The 19,348-nt window shown below is 42.3% G+C and overlaps 1 protein-coding gene across 2 annotated transcripts in view; it reads left to right on the forward strand.

Moving 5' to 3' along the window:
• Positions 1-1,899: 1,899 nt before the first annotated feature.
• Pik3ca (phosphatidylinositol-4,5-bisphosphate 3-kinase catalytic subunit alpha) overlaps positions 1,900-19,348 on the forward strand; it is a 36,697-nt gene continuing 19,248 nt past the window's right edge. For both annotated transcript variants that reach the window (XR_007831913.1, XM_051157032.1), the window contains exons 1-8: positions 1,900-2,357; positions 3,276-3,485; positions 4,703-4,953; positions 6,517-6,762; positions 7,568-7,653; positions 12,437-12,542; positions 13,332-13,484; positions 13,565-13,699. Coding sequence is in view for 1 of the 2 variants with exons in the window: in XM_051157032.1 (XP_051012989.1) it covers positions 2,006-2,357; positions 3,276-3,485; positions 4,703-4,953; positions 6,517-6,762; positions 7,568-7,653; positions 12,437-12,542; positions 13,332-13,484; positions 13,565-13,699 (1,539 nt within the window). In the remaining variant the exon portion in view is untranslated. The remainder of the gene's footprint in view (positions 2,358-3,275; positions 3,486-4,702; positions 4,954-6,516; positions 6,763-7,567; positions 7,654-12,436; positions 12,543-13,331; positions 13,485-13,564; positions 13,700-19,348) is intronic.

Below are 19,348 nucleotides of genomic sequence, written 5' to 3' on the forward strand. Positions count from 1 at the left end.
CACCTCAGCAGGATGCCTGGACCTCCTGTGTGTGTCTGTGCACCATGTACATAGCTGGTGCCATGGATATGAGCCTCTGTGGGCTAGAAACGGAATCTGGGTAGGGGCCTCTGCAGGAACAGCATGTGTTCTTAATAGCTGAGCCATCTCCAGCCCCTCTGCTTTCTTTCTCACTTTGCATCATTTGCTTCACTTTTGTGGTGCTTGACTTTCCAGTTTCACTTACTGAAGGAAAGAACACCATGTGAACAGCAGGGAGTTAACTGCTCTTTTCTCTTTAAGAGAAGGCTTGGAAGGGTAGTGAGTGTTGGGGTGAGCTCTGGTACACGGCACAAATGTACTCAGAGGACAGCTCTGAGGAGTTGGTTCCCCTTTTGGGATCCAGGGATTGAACTCAGGCCATCAGATGTTCATGGCAAGTGCTTTTACCTACTGAGCTATTTATTTTGACAGCTCTAAGTTTGTGTGTTTTAAAGGTTTCTACGTCATCTTCTAGATAACCCTCTGAGACTGTTATCTCAAACTGAAATCCTTTCAAATTACTTAGCTAGAATTAAGGGGAGCATGGTACTGACACAGAGAGTCATAGGTTCCTCCGCATCGAAAGTAATTCATCTCAGGAATATTAAGACTTGGTACAGATTAATTATGCTTCAAGGAAAATCACCAATGGCATTTTGTTACGGGACAGTATAGTTAAATCATGCTTTTAAGCTGGGTGCGGTGGCACACGCCTGCAATCCCAGCACTGGGGAGGCAGAGGCCAGCCTGTCTACAAAGTGAGTCCAGTACAGACAAGGCTACACAGACAAACCCTGACTCCAAAAACCGAAACCAAACCAACTAAACAAACACAACTATGCTTTAAAAACATTGGGGAATTGGAATGGCATGGGCCTTTAATCCCAGTACTCAGGAAGCAGAGGCAGGCAGATCCCTGAGTGCAAGGCCAGCCTGGTCTACAGAGTGAGTTCCAGGACAGCCAGGGGTGTTATACAGAGACCCTGTTTAGAAAAACCAAGATCAAACCAAACCAACCAAACAAAAAACAAATGAGGAGCCAGAGAGGTGGCTTTTCAGTTAAGAATACTTGCTCCTACAGAGACCCTCCTAGCACCTCTGTCCTTCTACAGGTACCTATACTCCCACACATGACACAGACATAATTTAAAATAATAAAAAATGTTTAAGGAAATTACAGAGGTTAAGATGGAAAGACTAGCTGGGCATGGTATGCACACCTATAACCCCAGCACTCAGGAGACAGAGGCATTCAGATCACTGTGAGTTCCAGACCAGCCTGGTCTACAAAATGAGTCCAGGACAGCCAAGGCTACACAGAGAAACCCTGTCTCGAAAAAATTGGGGGGGGGGGACAGAATTGGAATGACTATGCCGTTTAATTTCATATTACTGCATATACTGGGCGATGAGTAAAGAAGGAAAAATATTTGGATTTTTCTGGGCTTAAATAAGCAATGACCCATTACCTAAGAGACCTACCTACCATGCCTATTGCTCGAGACAGTCTTGCAAAAATTTCCAGGCAAGCCTTGAACCTGCAACCTCCTGCCTTAGCCAAAGGAGCGAAGATTGCAGGCCTGTACCACCAAGCCTGGTGAGATGGGAATTTTTGGTTTAGTTACAGCTTGTTTTTTCATTCTTCCCATTACCTCTGTTTTTATGAGACCCGGCTTAGAAAAATCTATTCAATATTTAAAATTTTTCATTAACTATAATTAAATGTACATTGTTTTTCTAGTATCTTCTGTAATAAATTCTTTATAGCCTAGTTTAGGACAACAGTCTAAATTAAAACACTTGAGTTACTACTGCTCTGATTGTTGAAACAACAGGAAGTGAGCATTTTTACATGTCTGTGATCAGGAATTGTTTCTCTCTGACAAGTGACTCTCCTCTTCTCTTCAGGGCACTGTTTGGGGACAGCCACATTTCTGATTCCATAAAGCGGTTTTCTATGTAAAGTTTGCAGAGGATAAGAACAATGCCTCCACGACCATCTTCAGGTGAACTGTGGGGCATCCACTTGATGCCCCCACGAATCCTAGTGGAATGTTTACTCCCAAATGGAATGATAGTGACTTTAGAATGCCTCCGTGAGGCTACACTAATCACCATCAAACATGAACTGTTTAAAGAAGCCAGGAAATACCCTCTCCATCAGCTTCTGCAAGATGAATCTTCTTACATTTTCGTAAGTGTTACCCAAGAAGCAGAAAGGGAAGAATTTTTTGATGAAACAAGACGGCTTTGTGACCTTCGGCTTTTTCAACCCTTTTTAAAAGTAATTGAGCCCGTAGGCAACCGTGAAGAAAAGATCCTCAATCGAGAAATTGGTATGATATAATTTTTAGCTAATTGACATTATCATTGCTAAGCTGCAAATAACTATGACATCTGCTCTGTTCTATTTACTAAGAGACTTTGTTTGATTAATACCTTAGCAATCTTTAGGTGTAGATTTCTTTGAAAAAAATCTAAAGTAGTTTGTTTTTTTTTTTAATTATGTATTTACTATTAATACAGTGTTCTGCCTACATGTATGCCTGCACAACAGAAGAGAGCATCAGATCACATTATAGATGCTTGAGAGCCACCATGTGGTTGCTGGGAATTGAACCCATGACCTCTGGAAGAGCAGCCAGTGCTCCAAACCTCTGAGCCATCTCTCCAACCCTCTTTTTTGTTTTTTGTTTTGTTTTGTTTTTTACTACTGAGCTATAGAACTTTCTAACACTTTGATAAAACTGTAGGATTCTCCTTAAGGAATGCAATTAGTAGGAGGACATAGATCTTTTATAGCCAAGTTTTGTCCTTTAATCCTAGCACTTGGGAGGCAGAGGCAGGCAGATCTCTGTGAGTTCAAGGCAGCCAGGTCTACAAAATGAGTCAAGGACTGTCAAGGCTACTCAGAGAAACCCTGTCTCAAACAAACAAACAAATTAATAAATAAAAGTTGATAATGGATTGTGGATGATGCATATATTATATTTAAAATGCTTGAGGCCTCATCAGCTCTGTCAGGGATTTTGTTTGTTTTTTGTTTCATTTTGGGTGGGGTTTTTTGTTTTGTTTTGTTTTGTTTTTTTCAAGACAGTTTCTCTATGTAGCGTTAGCTGAACTCATAAAAGTGGATTTATCAAAAAATGTTTTTAATTTATAGGAACCTTTTGACTCTTGTGCTTTTCCAAATGTGTGCGGTTCTCTGTAAGAACCACACTGCCCTGCATTCTTATAAACACCTTGGTTTTTAGGTTTTGTTATTGGCATGCCCGTGTGTGAATTTGATATGGTTAAAGATCCAGAAGTCCAAGACTTCCGAAGGAACATTCTGAATGTTTGCAAAGAAGCTGTGGACCTGCGGGATCTGAACTCGCCCCACAGCAGAGCAATGTATGTCTACCCTCCCAACGTAGAGTCCTCCCCAGAACTGCCAAAGCACATCTACAACAAGCTGGATAAAGGTAAGGAGCTGGCCGCTGCACTGACGGCTCTTTACTGTGCTCATGGCTTCTGCACGCTTGCTTCCTGCTGTCCGGATGATGAGCTTGAAGGCAAAGACTGCTGCATCATGAGAATTGAGTGCTGAGTGATAGTCTGTGCACAGAAAGCACACACTTACTGACTCATCCTTTGGTGCACGCTCATCTCTCTACAACTGAGGAACCGAGTTTAGAGTTCACTGTGGCATAGGATGCTGATAGAATTAGAGCTGATTATCCTTTTTTTTTTTTTTAAACAAATAAAAACAAATGGAGCTGTGGTCTAGAACACTTGCTTTACATGTACAAGGCTTGACTTTGATCTCCAACACTACCAAAAAAGAAAGGAGCTCATAAAAGTAAGCACAAATGGGGCTGGAGAGATGGCTCAGCGGTTAAGAGTACTGACTGCTCTTCTAGAGGACCAGAGTTCAATTCCCAGCACCCACATGGCAGTTCACAACTATCTGTAATTTGAAGATATGTCACTCACACAAATATACATGCAGGCAAAACATTAAAGCACATAAAATAAAAAGCAATCAAAATTAATATAAGCACAAATACAAACATTTTAAATGACAGGAAAACACTGTTAAGTGCATCAATCTGTTTGTGTATTACTTTTCTAAAAATGAGTTTCAAGAAGTTTTTACTCTCTGCTCCTCTAACCATAACCAGAAAGGATATCTAGTTAACTGACTAAATAGAGTTGAGGATCTGGTGGAAACAGGCGATGTTCACACCTGCAAATTCTCAGACACTGTCCATTGCTTAATAGATTTTTATAGGAGAAAAATGGAAACTTCGTTTTTCCTTTCCCTGCTTACCCATTTATTCTTCCTGCCATCATTGCTTCATTCCTTTAAGTTGTTTCCCACTTCCGAACTGCTAGCTCTGTGAAGCCCTCTCGAGTTACTCTTGTGAAGTGTATCTTGCAGTTTAAAGTGCAGGTTTGCTCCGCCTTGGGGCCTCTTGATCCACTAGCCCAGTGAAAAAGGAGCCCTTGGATGTTGTGTGAAAGCCTGCCAGAGGGCACAGCGCCTGTTCTCACCAGATCCTCCTTTCTATCTAGTCAGTTAACTAGACATTGTTTCTGGGTGTGGTTAGAGAGGCAGAGAGTGAGAACTTCTTGACACTTGTCTTCAGAGAAGTGAAGTAGGCACAATAATGCGTCTAACACCGTTTTCTTTTTCCAGGACAAATCATAGTGGTGATTTGGGTGATAGTCTCTCCAAACAATGACAAGCAGAAGTACACTTTGAAGATCAACCATGATTGTGTGCCTGAGCAAGTCATTGCTGAAGCCATCAGGAAGAAGACTCGGAGCATGCTGCTCTCTTCCGAGCAGCTGAAACTCTGTGTTTTAGAATACCAGGGCAAGTATATCCTGAAAGTGTGTGGCTGCGATGAGTACTTCCTAGAAAAGTACCCTCTGAGTCAGTACAAGGTGAGTAGTGTGCACCACCCCAGGCCTGTATATGCTCTTAGTACAGTGTTTCCAGGATTAATAGTTAATGTTAGAAAACAACATTTGTAAACCTATTTTATTAGCATATTTGAATTTTAAAAAACACTTACCTGCCACTGAGCTATATCCTCTAGCGGCCATTTATGACACACATCTATATTATGTGTTTTGATCATAGTCACTCCCATTGAGATGAATGAATTTTCCTACTCCTGCTGATCCCCTTATCCCCTTGCTCTGAACCAGCTCCCATCCTCCTCATTCCTCTTCTCATTCCTCTTCCTCTTCCCCTTCCTCCTCCTCCTCTTCCTCCTCTTCTTCTTCTTTTAATAATTTATTTATTCTATATGCATTGGTATGAAGGTGTCAGAATCCCTGGAACTGGAGTTACAGACACTTGTGAGCTGCCCTGTGGATGCTGGGAATTGAACCCGGATCCTTTGGAAAAGCAGACAGTGCTCTTAGTTTCTTAAGAGTACTACTAACTCTCCCCTCTTTCTCTGTTCACTGAACACGTTCCTATGAGAAGCAATGGTAGCATGCACATACCAGTTACTGTTTAGTAGTATAGACACTGGCCTTCAGGTGCTGAGAAGTGGGAAAATAGGGAGTTATGGTGTGTATAGAGTAGCTCAGACTAAAAGTCTGTATTTTGGGGGCCGGCAAGATGGCTTAGTGGATAAAGGCACTTGATACTAAGCCTAATGACCAGAGTCCAACCCCTGGGATTGAACTTTATGCATGCTCTGTGACACATGTACATAATTACACATAAGTACATATATACACTATACATAAACCAAATTTTTAAAAAAATCTCTCTCTCTCAGGCTTGGGGAGACGGACCAGTTTGCTAAAATGCTTTGGTGTACAAGTGTGAGATGTACTTGTGTTTGAACCTCTAGCACCTACACATAAAAGCCAGGTTTGGCAACCTGTGCCTCTTCCCAGCACTAGGAACGCAGACAGGAGGATACCTGAAGTTCTCTGCCCAGCCAGCCTGATGAACTCCATGTTCAGGAAATGATCCATTGCAATAAAGTGGGCAGTGATTGAGGAAGAGGCCTGACCTTAAACTCTGTGCACACACATTTAGTATTTTGCTGTGAAGGGTAAAATGGTAACATCAAAATCTGGCCCTAGTTTGTTATTTTATATAAATACATTCAGAGGTTCTAACCACATTATAAACAAACGGCTGCTAACAAGTATGGTCTATGTTTAATTTTTAAAATCACTTTTATAATCAATATGTAAATGCTCATAATATTCCTACATGTTTGGGGCTGGAGAGATGGCTCAGCGATTAAGAGGGCTCTTCCAGAGGATCCTAGTTCAATTCCCAGCACCTACATGGCAGCTCACAACTGTCTGTTAACTCTTGTTCCAGTAGATCTGACACCCTCATACAGACATGCATTCAGTCAAAACACCAATATACATAAAATAAAAATAATTTTAAAAATATTCCTACATGTTATCTTTGGAATGAAAGAATCTTGTGGGAAGTGGCTTCTTTGGTCACTCTGTGGTCTCTTACAGTACATAAGAAGCTGTATAATGCTGGGGAGGATGCCCAACTTGATGCTGATGGCCAAGGAAAGCCTGTACTCTCAGCTGCCAATGGACAGCTTCACGATGCCGTCATACTCCAGGCGCATCTCCACGGCTACACCCTATATGAATGGAGAGACATCCACGAAATCTCTCTGGGTTATAAACAGCGCGCTCAGAATAAAAATTCTTTGTGCAACCTATGTAAATGTAAATATTCGAGACATTGATAAGGTAAGGTCAAATGTTGATGTTTACTCTATTTAAGTCATTTTTTAAAAATTATTTTTAGATTTATTTATTATGTATACAGTGCTCTGCCTGCATGTAATCATGCAGGCCAGAAAAGGGCTTCATATCATATTATAGATGGTTGTGAGCCACCATGTGGTTGCTCAGAATTGAACTCAGGACCTCGGGAAGAGCAGTAAGTGCTCTTAACTGCTGAGCCATCTCTCCAGCTCCTGTAAGTCATTTTTTACTATCCTCTTCTGAGCATAGTATAATCTCAGACAATAAAACAAGTAATGAATTTTGTTTGAGTTATACTTGATTCGGCTTTCACACAACCATGCTTCTGTCTATAATCCTAATACCCATAAAGTCAAATGTTTTATATAGTATGTTTAGTTAAAAACAATGATCAGACCTAAAGTGGATCTCTTTAAAGACTTTTATTTAATCCCATTATGTGAAAATATTGACATCTTAATGTCTTTGTGAACTATTCTTCCAGCTTCAGGAGTTTGAAGTAATACCTGACACCAGCTTATCTTAGAAAACTCAGGCCTCTGTGTTTCATGCATAATGCCACAGGCTTGTGGCTATGTTACCTCCGTAGTGGCCAGAGGCCCCAACAGTTAATTGTAAATCTATACATAGAAACCACCTGAACAAAACATCTCATGATGGTCTCACTTAGAGCAGTTAAATTACTTTGTAGTGCTTGGGTCTATTGAGTGCACATAAGCCTATATTTAAGTATATATGTATATACATGTATAAAGAGTGTGCATTTTTCTTTCTTTCTTTCTTTTAGATCTATGTTCGAACAGGTATCTACCATGGAGGAGAACCCTTATGTGACAATGTGAATACTCAAAGAGTACCTTGCTCCAATCCTAGGTAAGATGGTGTTTGGACATGTTTTCTGTCATGAGTGTTATACAAGTTGTCTGCGTTTCCATTATTGACACACAGAACATAAGGACTTTCTGTGACTGGGGTGAACAGAGCAAGGTCAAAGTCTTGATGAGTGGTTTACTGCCTGAGCCCTTAAGGCAGTCCCCGTCAAGCGACTTCCAAGAGCAGACACATAGGGATTTAGTTACAGGGTCTTTGAGAAGACAGTTTACTGTGGGAAAGCAGCTGCTGGACACCCTCAGATTCCTTCTTGCTTAGATACGCTAAGGGAATGGAAGGTGTTAAGAGCTTGCAGACCCCTGTTTCTTTGTCTTTCTTGTGAGAGATGCTTGATTGAAGGTAGACTTTATAGAATGCAGTGAGACCTGAGGAGGGCTCTCGCAAGGAAAGCAGATTGAATTCTGATAGTCAAAAACAAATAAATAAATTAATTAATTAATTAAAATGCTGGTCTTTATTACATTTCTAGGGTTAGTGACTCTCCTAGGGCCTAGGACCAGTTCAGAGTGGCAGTCACTTGTCTGTCAGGGTGAGTGGAGGCAGTTGTCACCTTACCTAAGCCACTAAGGCCAGTGAATCATTGGGGTTAGATGGTACACGTGATAGCAAGTACTTGTTAAAACAATAGTTTTATTTCCCACTCACACTCCTTGTTTGCTAGAGTAGTGGATGGGCTGATTGTAGAGGATTTAAAACAGACAAACCAGAAAACAGTATCTTTGAGGAAATGGTAGACAATCTTTTTATAAATTGGTAAAAATCTGTAAACCCACCAATCTGACGAATTCCAGGGGACCCAAAATAATGTTTTGGTTTTTTAAGAACCAACAGTAAGACCTTTTGAAAGTGGGAAGAGGGGTTGGAGAGAAAGTTCAGAGGTTAAGAGCACCTTCCAAAGGTCCCAAGTTCAGTTCCCAGCAACCCATGGCGGCTCACAACCATCTATAATGGGATCTAATGACCTCTTCTGGCATGTAGGTGTACATGCAGGCAGAGCACTGTATACATAATAATAAATAAATCCTTTTTTTAAAAAGTGAGATTTCATAGTAGTTGGTTACAATGTTGACATTTTAGAAAATTATAGTAACCGTTAAGCCAGCTGTGTTTAAGCCCACATGCAGTGTTTTCCCACTTTCTGTGCAAGGGGAAGGAGGTCAGGAGTTCAGCTTCATCTCCAGTTACATCGTAGCTCAGAGCCAGCCTGCACGAACATCTCCGCTGACCAGACAAGTCATTAAATTCGTATGTTTAGTCTTTACCTTGCGAACTTTCTGCTTAGGACTGGAGAGATGGCTCAGTAGTATTGCTCTTCCTGAGGCCAGATTCAGTCTCCAACACCCACAGCCACCTGAGACTCCAGTTTCAGGGACCCCTTACCCTCCTCTTGCCTCTGCAGGCAACTGTACTCACATGCATCTATATACTATGTATGTGTACAAATAAAAATCCTGAAATATTTTACTATTTAATTACTTTATTAGTAAATAATTTTATTATTTAATAAAATAATAAAAATATATCTTAAGAATTCTTTGTTTTTTTTGAGACAGGGTTTCTCTGGGTAGCTTTGGCTGTCCTGGACTTGCTCTGTAGACCAGGCTGGCCGGGAACTCACAACGATCCTTCTGCTCTGTCTCTCCAGTGCTGGGATTAAAGGCGTGTGCCATCACGCCTGGTTGAATTTTTTTTTTTTTTTTTTCAAAGTAGAGGCTAAATCCCTGTGGTGGTAGTATAAAAAATGTTACCAAATCCTTAAACTTTCTGTATTTATAAAAATTAAAAATCATAAGTATTTCTTCACTAGTATGTTTCTTTTGCCTTTATAATCCTTACCAATTTCGCCTATTTTAAGTGTAGGTCTTCTTTATTTAAATGGTTGAGATTTCTATAGTCTTTGTTCATGATATATTGACCAAATATAATTCTGCATGTACAATTCAGTAAATGGAGGGGTTTTATCTTAAAACTTTGAGTGCTTTTTATCTCATAACTTTTGTAGTAATTTTTAATACTTTCATTTTGAAAGAGTATACTTCCTCTTGTGAATAATTGCTTTAAAATTGAAACCCTGAATCAGGTGTGGTGATTGTCCTGAAATCCCTACATTCAGAGGCTGAGACAGGAAGATTGCCATTAGTTGCAGGCCAGCCTGGGCTAGAATGAGACTGTGTTCCCAAAGACAAAATTTTAAAAACTGTATCTTGGGACAGGTGAGGGTGAGAGGGGTGCATACACACTGGCTCATGGAGGCCAAAGATTTCCTGGAGACACTCACTGTCCTTTAATGTATCAAGTAGGTTAGGTGGGCAGAGCAGCAAGGCCCAGGGATCCACCTGTCTTTTCCTCCCTGGTGCTGAGATTGTAAGTGCGCACAACTACCAGCTTCTGTCACATAAGTTCTAGGAGTTGAACTCAAGTCCCTGTGCTTGCAGGACAAGCAGTATACTGATGAGATCGTCTCCCAACCCTGTGTATCGCCTTCATTTTACTTTTACTCTGGCTTATTTAGATTAGGGAGTTATTCTGAATGATACTGAGTATATATAAACGTAAATATGACTATAATCATTAGCTAGTTTCTCTTTCCTGTTTGTATAGATTTTTATTTTTCAAGACAAGGTTTCTCTGGGTAGCCTTGGCTGTTCTGGACTCACTTTGTAGACTCTGCTGTCCTCGATCTCACAGAGATCCTTCTGCCTCTGCCTCTCTGCCTCTCTCTCTGCCCCTCTTCCTCTTTCTTTCGGCCCCTCTGCCTCTGCCTCCCGAGTGCTGAGATTACAGGCATGCACCAGAGCACCCAGCTGGATTTTTTAACAGATGAAAATTAATTATGTTTACTTAGTGAAATCGTACACATAAATGGATAAAAGTGTACAGATCACGGGTTAGAGAGATACTTGCTCTTTAAGTGTGGTGACTGAATTCAGATCATAGTACCTATGTTAAAGCCTGGAGAGACAGGGCATGTCTGTAATCCCAGCACTGGGAGGCAGAGAGACAAGTAGATCTTGGAGCTCATTGGCCCAGCTAGGCAAGCCAAAACAGGGAGCACCAGGGTCTGTGAGAGACCGTCTCAAAAATGATGCCAGGAGTGAAGAAGACAGCCGCCGTCGGCCTTTGGCTTCCACGTGCACGTGACTCATGATGGGCATGCACTGAACACAAAGCATAGCTCATGGATTTGATCACAAAACTAGAGCGTGCACACAAAAAGCTCTCCTGGGCTGGGAAAGCCTGATGACCTGACTAATTTTGTTTTGTTTTGTTCTTAAAGAGCATTTAGGAGAAACTTTTTAAATTTAAATTTTATTCACATTTGTGTTCTGTACATATGTATATCTGTGTAAGGATGTCAGATCCCCTGAAACTGGAATTATAGACAGTTAATAAACTGCCATCTGTGTGCTGGGATTTGAACCTATGTTCTTTGGAAGAGCAGCCAGGGCTTTTAAAACACTAAGCCATCTCTCCAGCTCCCAGCCTGACTGATTTTGATTCTTGGAACTCACTTAAAAAGGTGGATTCAGGGGTCTGAATATCTTCATTTACCTCACATGCATGAAGCCCTAAGGTTCGATCCCTAGCGCTGGTAAACTCAGGTGTGACATAAGCCTGTAATCCCAGCACTCAGAAATGGAAGGTGGGAGGACCAAGTGTGTAAAGTTACCATTGAACACAGCCAGTTCCAGGCCAACCTGGAATATGTGAGGACCCTGCCCCAAAACAAAATTAAGCTGCATATAATGGCACATCTACAGTCCCAGCACTTCTGTTAGGACAAGGGAGGTAGAGACAGAAGATTGTGGGCCAGTAACCTGTGGGACACAGCACAGTGGCGTACAGTAGCCTGTGGGACACAGCACGGTGGCTACAGTAGCCTGTGGGACACAGCACGGTGGTGTACAGTAGCCTGTGGGACACAGCACGGTGGTGTACAGTAGCCTGTGGGACACAGCACGGTGGCGTACAGTAGCCTGTGGGGCACAGCAAGGTGGCTACAGTAGCCTGTGGGACACAGCACGGTGGCTACAGTAGCCTGTGGGACACAGCACGGTGGCTACAGTAGCCTGTGGGACACAGCACGGTGGCGTACAGTAGATGGCAAGAACTGATTCATTCTCCCCCCATCACACAAACACAAGCACACTGGCAGTAATCATAAAAATAAAAATTAAAAAATGCCCCTCATGCTCATTCCTAGTCTTTTAACTTCTCCTCTCCTAAAGAGAACAAGATCCTGGCTTCTTCAGGTTTATTTCAGTGTTGGATTTGGGTTGTTTGCCTGGACGATATTTTGAATAGTTCAATTAGAAGTCTGTAGATACCACATTACTGTGTTTTGTTCTTCGAGTATGCATCTATTCATTTTCTAGGGCTTTCAACTTGGTTGTAACACATGATGTACTTAGTCCTAGTGCATTCCTTGCCACTGTCCTTTGACTTTTAGAGTTTCATCCATGAGGTCATACTCTGTATGACCAGTAATACTGACTTAAGCACCGCTCCCACACCCACCCCAGCTTTTGAAACAGGCTCACTATGTAGCTCTAGCTAATCTGGACCAAGCTGGCTTCAGACTCACAGCCTGCCTTTGACTCCTGAGTGCTGGGAAAAAGACGTGAGCCACCACAACCACCTTTTGGCCATTTTAATACAGTTCTGTAATGTGTTTTTGTTTTAGTCATTTGCCTTGTCTTTAGCGTTGATGCATGTGGAGCCATGTGCGCTCTCAGCATAAAGCTTTGTTTGTCCATTCCTGCAGGTGGAACGAATGGCTCAACTATGATATATACATTCCTGATCTTCCTCGAGCTGCTCGCCTCTGCCTTTCCATTTGCTCTGTTAAAGGCCGCAAGGGTGCTAAGGAGGTAAAGTGTCTCACGTTAAATGACTGCTGGTGCCTCTGACTCAGACTTTCCTACAAAATGGGCAGGTTTACTGCCATGTATAGACTACTCCTGCCATGGATGTAACCCCAGGTTCCCTTGAACACAGAATTGTCTTTCTCAGCCTCTCAAGTGCACTTGCCACCATGCTGGCTATTTTTTCTTTATTTAAGTAAAATATGAGTTGAATAAAGCCTCGGAATATATTAGTGAGTTTATCATTTAAAAATACATTGGGAGTTGCCAGGTGATAATGACGCACGCCTTTAATCCCAGCACTCATGAGGCAGAGGCAGAGGCAGGTGGGTCTCTGGTTTCCAGGTCAGCCTGGTCTACAAAGCGAGTCCAGGACATCCAAGGTTACATAGAGAAACCCTGTCTCGAAAAACCAAAAGAAAAACAAAGGAAGAGGACATGTGAAGCAGTGCAGGAGTTGGGTGTGTGGTCACTCCTGCAGTCGCTACACTGACACGAACTCAGGGTGTACTTAATTCAACAGAAATTAATTTCTCAAGCTCTCCCAATGTATTTTGGGGTTTTTTGTTTGTTTTGTTTTGTTGGCTTGTCTTTCTTAAAACTGAGAAAATACATGAGATTTCAAGTGAGCAAGGGACAGAGGGCCCTTTAAATTTGAAAAGCCAGTGTGGCTGTGGTAGACTTTGTGTTCCTCAGACTATAGATATAACTGGAATTCTCTTCCCAGGGAAGAAATGTATTTGGAAATATGTGACTTATTCAAAAAATCATGAATATTTTCTTTGTTTCATTAAGGAGCACTGTCCGTTGGCCTGGGGAAACATAAACTTGTTTGATTACACAGACACCCTAGTATCTGGCAAAATGGCTTTGAATCTCTGGCCTGTACCACATGGGTTAGAAGATCTGCTGAACCCTATTGGTGTCACTGGGTCAAACCCAAATAAAGTAAGCTTTTTATTATCACAAATTAGTTTGTTTATGCAGCTAAGCATAATACATGTACAGTAATCTTTGTTCTCTTGTAGGAAACTCCATGCTTGGAGTTGGAGTTTGATTGGTTCAGCAGTGTGGTGAAGTTTCCAGACATGTCCGTGATTGAAGAACATGCCAATTGGTCTGTGTCCCGAGAAGCTGGATTCAGTTACTCTCACACAGGACTGGTGAGGCACACCCTGAGCTGCTTCTGTGTGGACAGGCGCTGCATGGCTTGCTAGTCCTGGTGTGGACACTGTTGAGCTCTGTAGCACGACTCCAGTCAGAGTATTTTCTGTATCCCCTTTTCCACCTCGTCTTGCTTTATGTGAAGCCCTGTTAGATGCTGGTATAGATGGTGTCATGAAGTTGTGGTCTAAAGAGATGTCCGAGATCATACAGCATGGGTCACAGGGGCGGGAAGAACAGTAGTGTGATGAGAGACCGGAGGTGCGTACACTAGTGTATCTACTACACTACTACTGAGTAGTAGTGCCCCACCCAGGAATGGCCTCTCTGAGGTGGTAACTGGGAGTTGAGAGCAAAGTGTGTGTAAATGTGAGTTGAACTTGGAGGCAGCAGCAGGAGCAGCAACTCATCACACCACAGTAGTCCAGAAACAGTGGAGCTGCTCACCTCATTGTCTGATCTTGTCACCGGAGTAACTCAGATCATGGGCCACTTACTCTTCCTTGTTTCTTAATGATAGACGTGCGCGTGCTAAGAGCTGTTCCTGCTCCAGGGTGTCTTCTCCGTTCCAAATGACTGCTTTTCATGTAGATTGCTGTAGGCTGCAGAAAAACGTGCTGATTAATACTGGGCTGAGACTATGGAATATGTCTGGCCAGGTGTAGTAACAGCAGTGCATAAGAGCTCCTTTCCTAGGCCATCCTGCGAGTTTAAACTAATTGTCTTCCTATGTACACAATGTAAAAGTAAAACAAAGTAAGCAAACAGCACTTCTTTTTGGAATAGTGCTAACACTTTATAAGGACTAAGGTTTCATGACTTGCAGTGTGTTTTATTTATTTTTATAAAATATATAGAACTCTTTGGCTTGCCATTTAGATATGTAGGAAATGTTTCTAAGTGTAAAGTAATTATGAAACCTTAGTCTTTCTTGATCAGGCATTTTTCTGTTCCATCCCTTCCAGTCATGCTCAAGGAAGACTAAACAAATACAGAGATGTTGAGGAGGGCATAATACCTGGAGAGAATAGGAGTGACATACAGTCAGTAGTAACAGCTCTGGGAAGAGTATAAAGTTTTAATTAGTCTGCAAATACCATCCTTATGGTTTTTTTTTTTTCCTTGTGGTGTTTTTAGACCTTAATTAGACAGAATTTCTCACTTTTCCCCCTTGGGAATATCATAGGAATGTGGGTAGCACTGTATCTCTCAGCCTTAGCCCACACTGAAGGCCAAGTGTGTCCTATTTGTAGATTGTGGTGTGTCTGGCAGGATGCTGAGCCATACCTGTGGCCTCTGAACCACTAGCACCAAACTGACAATCAAAGATGTCTCCAGGGGCTAGAGAGATGGCTCAGAGGTTAAGAGCACTGACTGCTCTTCCAGAGGTCCTGAGTTCAATTCCCAGCAACTACATGGTGGCTCACAGCCATCTATAATGTGATCTGACACCCTCTTCTGGCCTGAAGCTGTACATACAGGCAGAGCACTGTATACATAATAATAAATAATTAAAAAAAAAAAAAAGTCTCCAGAAGCCAGGTGTAGTGGCGCATGCCTTTAATCCCAACACTCATGAGGCAGAGGCTGGTGGATCTCTGGGAGTTTGAGACCAGCCGGGACAAAGTGAGTCCAGGACAGCCAGGGATACACAGAAACCCTGTCTCAAAAAAACAAAACAAAACAAAACAAAAAAAACAAAAAAGACCATGAGAGACAGGGAAAGTCACCACAGCTTCAGAGGTGTATCTTGTAAGCGCAGTGTCAAACAGTATATCCTCAGTAGAGATAAAATGAGGTGAAAGTATTTCCAGTGACAGACAGTAATTCAACAGGAACGATTCTTTCTCTGTGTTTTGTGTCAAAAACTCTGCCACACATGTGGTATTTCTCTCATGAAGTGTGTGTAACACTTTTATTACTATAGCATACACTGGGAAAAACAAGGCTAAAGAGATGGCTTGGCAGAGTAGAACGCTTGGTCTTGCAGAGGACATACGTTATATTCCTATATATACCCATATCATGACTCAAAACTGTCTAGTTCTAGGGGATCCATTGCTTTCATCTGACCACTGCAGGCACCAGGCATGTACACACTCCACAGATACACATGTAGGCAAAGCATTCATACACACAAACACAAAGTAGTTTGTTTTTTTTGTTTTTTTTTTTTTAATCTAAAATGGAAAATCAAAGAAGGGAAGACATTTTTTGGCTCATGTTTAGGGGTCTTTGTTCCTTATGGTGGGGAGGGTACATGAGCAGAGCAACTTCAGGTGCTCCAGGTGGTGGCTGCAGGGAAGAGAAAGGGAGGTCTGAACACAGGCTTCTGTCGGCCTATTTATTCTGTCCAGGTCTCCCAATCTGTTGGCTGACACGTCCACCTCAGAGTGGACCGGCCCCCGCTCCCTGCCCCTCTAGAGCTTCTCACAGTCACAGTGAGGCTCTGTTCAGTCCATGTTGACCGCCCAGACCAACCGTCACAGTGCTGGACACCAGCATTTACTTGGTACATTTCTAAATGTAGAAATGCAGGAGATAGATACACCATACAGAGGCCTGGGAAAGAAGGACGTGATTCAGCTGGGCATGGTGATGTATACCTTTAATTCCAGCACTCAGGAGGCAGAGGCAGGTGGATCTCTGTGAGTTTGAGGCCAGCCTGGTCTACAATGCGAGTCCAGGACAGCCAAGGCTACACAGAGAAACCTTGTCTTGAAAAACCAAAAAAGAAAGAAAGAAAGAAAAGAAAAATGGTGATTCAAAATTCACTTGTTAATCACATGATTCATAAATATAAATGTAAAATGAAAATGTCTTATAATTGTTGAGCAAGAAAAGTGGCCATCTTGATGTCATCAGCAAAAGTATGAACTATCATGACAAATATTGTGCTTTGAGAGTGTTATTTACAGTTTGACAAAGATATTTTAAAATATGAGGCACAGTTTTTTTTCTGGTTTTCTATAAATTATTTCATATTAACATACACACTTAAAACCTCAACCTAAAACCAGAGACATTAATCCAGTTAGAGGAAAAAGTGGGGAAGAGTCTGGAACACATAGGCACAGGAGACAACTTCCTGAACAGAACACCAACAGCCCAGGCCTTAACGTCAACAATTAATAAATGGGACCTCATGAGGCTGAGAAGCTTCTGTAAGGCAGGTGACACTGTCAAGAGAACAAAGCGACAGCCTACAGACTGGGAAAAGATCTTCACCAACCCTTCATCTGACAAAGGTCTAATATCCAAAATATAGAAAGAACTCAAGAAATTAAACACCACTGAACCAAATAATCCAATAGAGAAATGGGGCTCAGAACTAAACAGAGAATTCTCAACAGAGGAATATCAAATAGCTGAGAAACACTTAAAGAGATGCTCAACTTCTAGTCATCAGAGAAATGCAAATCAAAACAACACTGAGATTCCATCTTAACACCCATCAGAATGGCTAAGATCAATAACTCAAGTGACACCACATGCTGGCGAGGATGTGGAGAGAGAGGAACACTCCTTCATTGCTGATGGGAATGCAAACTAGTACAACCACTTTGGAAATCTATCTGGCACTTTCTCAGAAAAATGGGAATAGGGTTTCCTTAAGACCCAGCTATTCCACTCCTTGGAATATACCCAGAAGATGCCCTACCACACAACAGGGACATATGCTCAACCATGTTCATAGCTGCCTTATTCATAATGGCTAGACCATGGAAACAGCCTAAGTGTCCCTCAGTAGAAGAATGGATAAAGAAACTGTGGTACATTTATACTATGGAATACTACTCAGCTATTAAAAACAAGGAATTTCCGAAATTTATGGACAAACGGATTGAGCTAGAAATTATCATAATGAGTGAGTTCACCCAGAAGCAAAAAGAGTTAAATACTCACTTATATCGAGACACTAGTCCAAGGGGTATGTCCTCATGAAAAACTTTACCTACCAGGAAAGTGGGTCAGAGGGGAGGACATCCTATTGAGACTTTAGGTGTGAGAAGCCTGGGAGAATGAGGAAATAGAAGGATCCAGAGGGTCCTGGAAAACTACAGGCAGGTCTGGGCCCTGGGGTCCTCCTCAGACTATGGCACCAGCCAAGGAAAATATAGGCAGTAAACTTCGAACCCCTACCCAACTAGCTGATGATGGACAGGACATTCTCCACCGTTAAGTGGAGAAGGAGATCTGACTTTCACACAAACTCTGGTGCCCCATATTTGACCATGTCCCTTGGATGGGGAGGCCTGGTGGCACTCAGAGAAAGGATAATAGGTCACCAAGAAGAGACTCGATATCCTATGAGCGTATACAGGGGGAGGAGGTCCCCCTCAGTCACAGACATAGTGGAGGGGAGTAGAGTGGGAAGCGGGAGGGAGGAATGGGAGGATACAAGGAATGGGCTAACAACTGAGATGTAATATGAATAAATTAATAATAATAATTTAAAAATACAAAAGCAAATAAGAAACCCCTCATTTATCCAACTGAAACGTACCTTTTCTAAGTGAGACCAATAAAGATTTACATAACAAAAAAATACAAAAGCAAATGAGTCCATGGGATGCTGATGATGATCAGTAATGATTTACGACAACAGGTTTCTAGTCCAGGCCAATGTGATGACCTCCTAACTGATTTCCCTTCTTCTCTGGAACAGCTGCAAAAATCATTAAGAAACATAGATCAAGCCATGGCTTTCATCCCCTAGGTAGCTCTCTAAAAACACTTCTCAGTCTAAGCTGCCAGTTTCACATGCTAAGCCCCCTCCTCCACTGTCTGCTTCCTCTTACCCACTGGGCATTGCTCTCACTGGTTTTCATGCTGTTTCTCCATTAGACCAATTTGGGGGGGGGGGGGTGGATGGGCCAGTGCAGGGAGCTTCTAGACAGGATTTCTGTGTAACAGCTCTGGCTGTCCTGGAACCCGCTCTCTAGACCAAGTTGTCCTCAAACTCACAGAGACTTGCCTCCCACTGCCTCCCAAGTGCTGGAATTAAAGGCACATACCACCACTGCCTGGCTCCAAACTTATTTTAACTTGGCTACTAGAATGTGTGTTCTCTGAGTGGGATCTACTTTCTAACCGTAACAGCAAGAATAAAACAGCGCACAACACACCACATGTGTATTAAATGGTTATGTCCACATGGTGCTTCCTCTTCCTGTTATGTAAGTTCAAGGTACATCAGTATATAAGACCAGCTAGCACAGAGGACTGGGATCAAGTCCAGGTTGTTGGGCTTGCCAGCAAGCATCTTTATCTAACCAGTGCGCCATCTTACGGACCCTCTTGTGTTGTCTTGTTTTGTATTTTACATGATGTTACTTTGGGATTATTTGAGGTGTTTGTTATTCAAAGACTTGAAGGCAGATAGCCTGGCTTGGACTCGGTTTGTAGATGAGGCTGGCCTTGAACTCAGAGATCTGCGTGCCTCTACCTCCCCGAGTGCTGGCATTACAGTGTGTGCCACCAAGCCTGGCTTTTTGTTTGGTTTTTGGCTTTTTTGTGTGTGTCTATGTTGATTTGTTTTTCGAGACAAGGTTTCTCTGCGGAGCTTTGGCTGTCCTAGACTCACTTTGTAGACCAGGCTGGCCTCTACCTCAGAGATCTGCCTGCCTCTGCCTCCGGAGTGCTGG

This window comes from Acomys russatus, chromosome 15, assembly GCF_903995435.1.
Source record: "Acomys russatus chromosome 15, mAcoRus1.1, whole genome shotgun sequence".
NCBI lineage: Eukaryota > Metazoa > Chordata > Mammalia > Rodentia > Muridae > Acomys > Acomys russatus.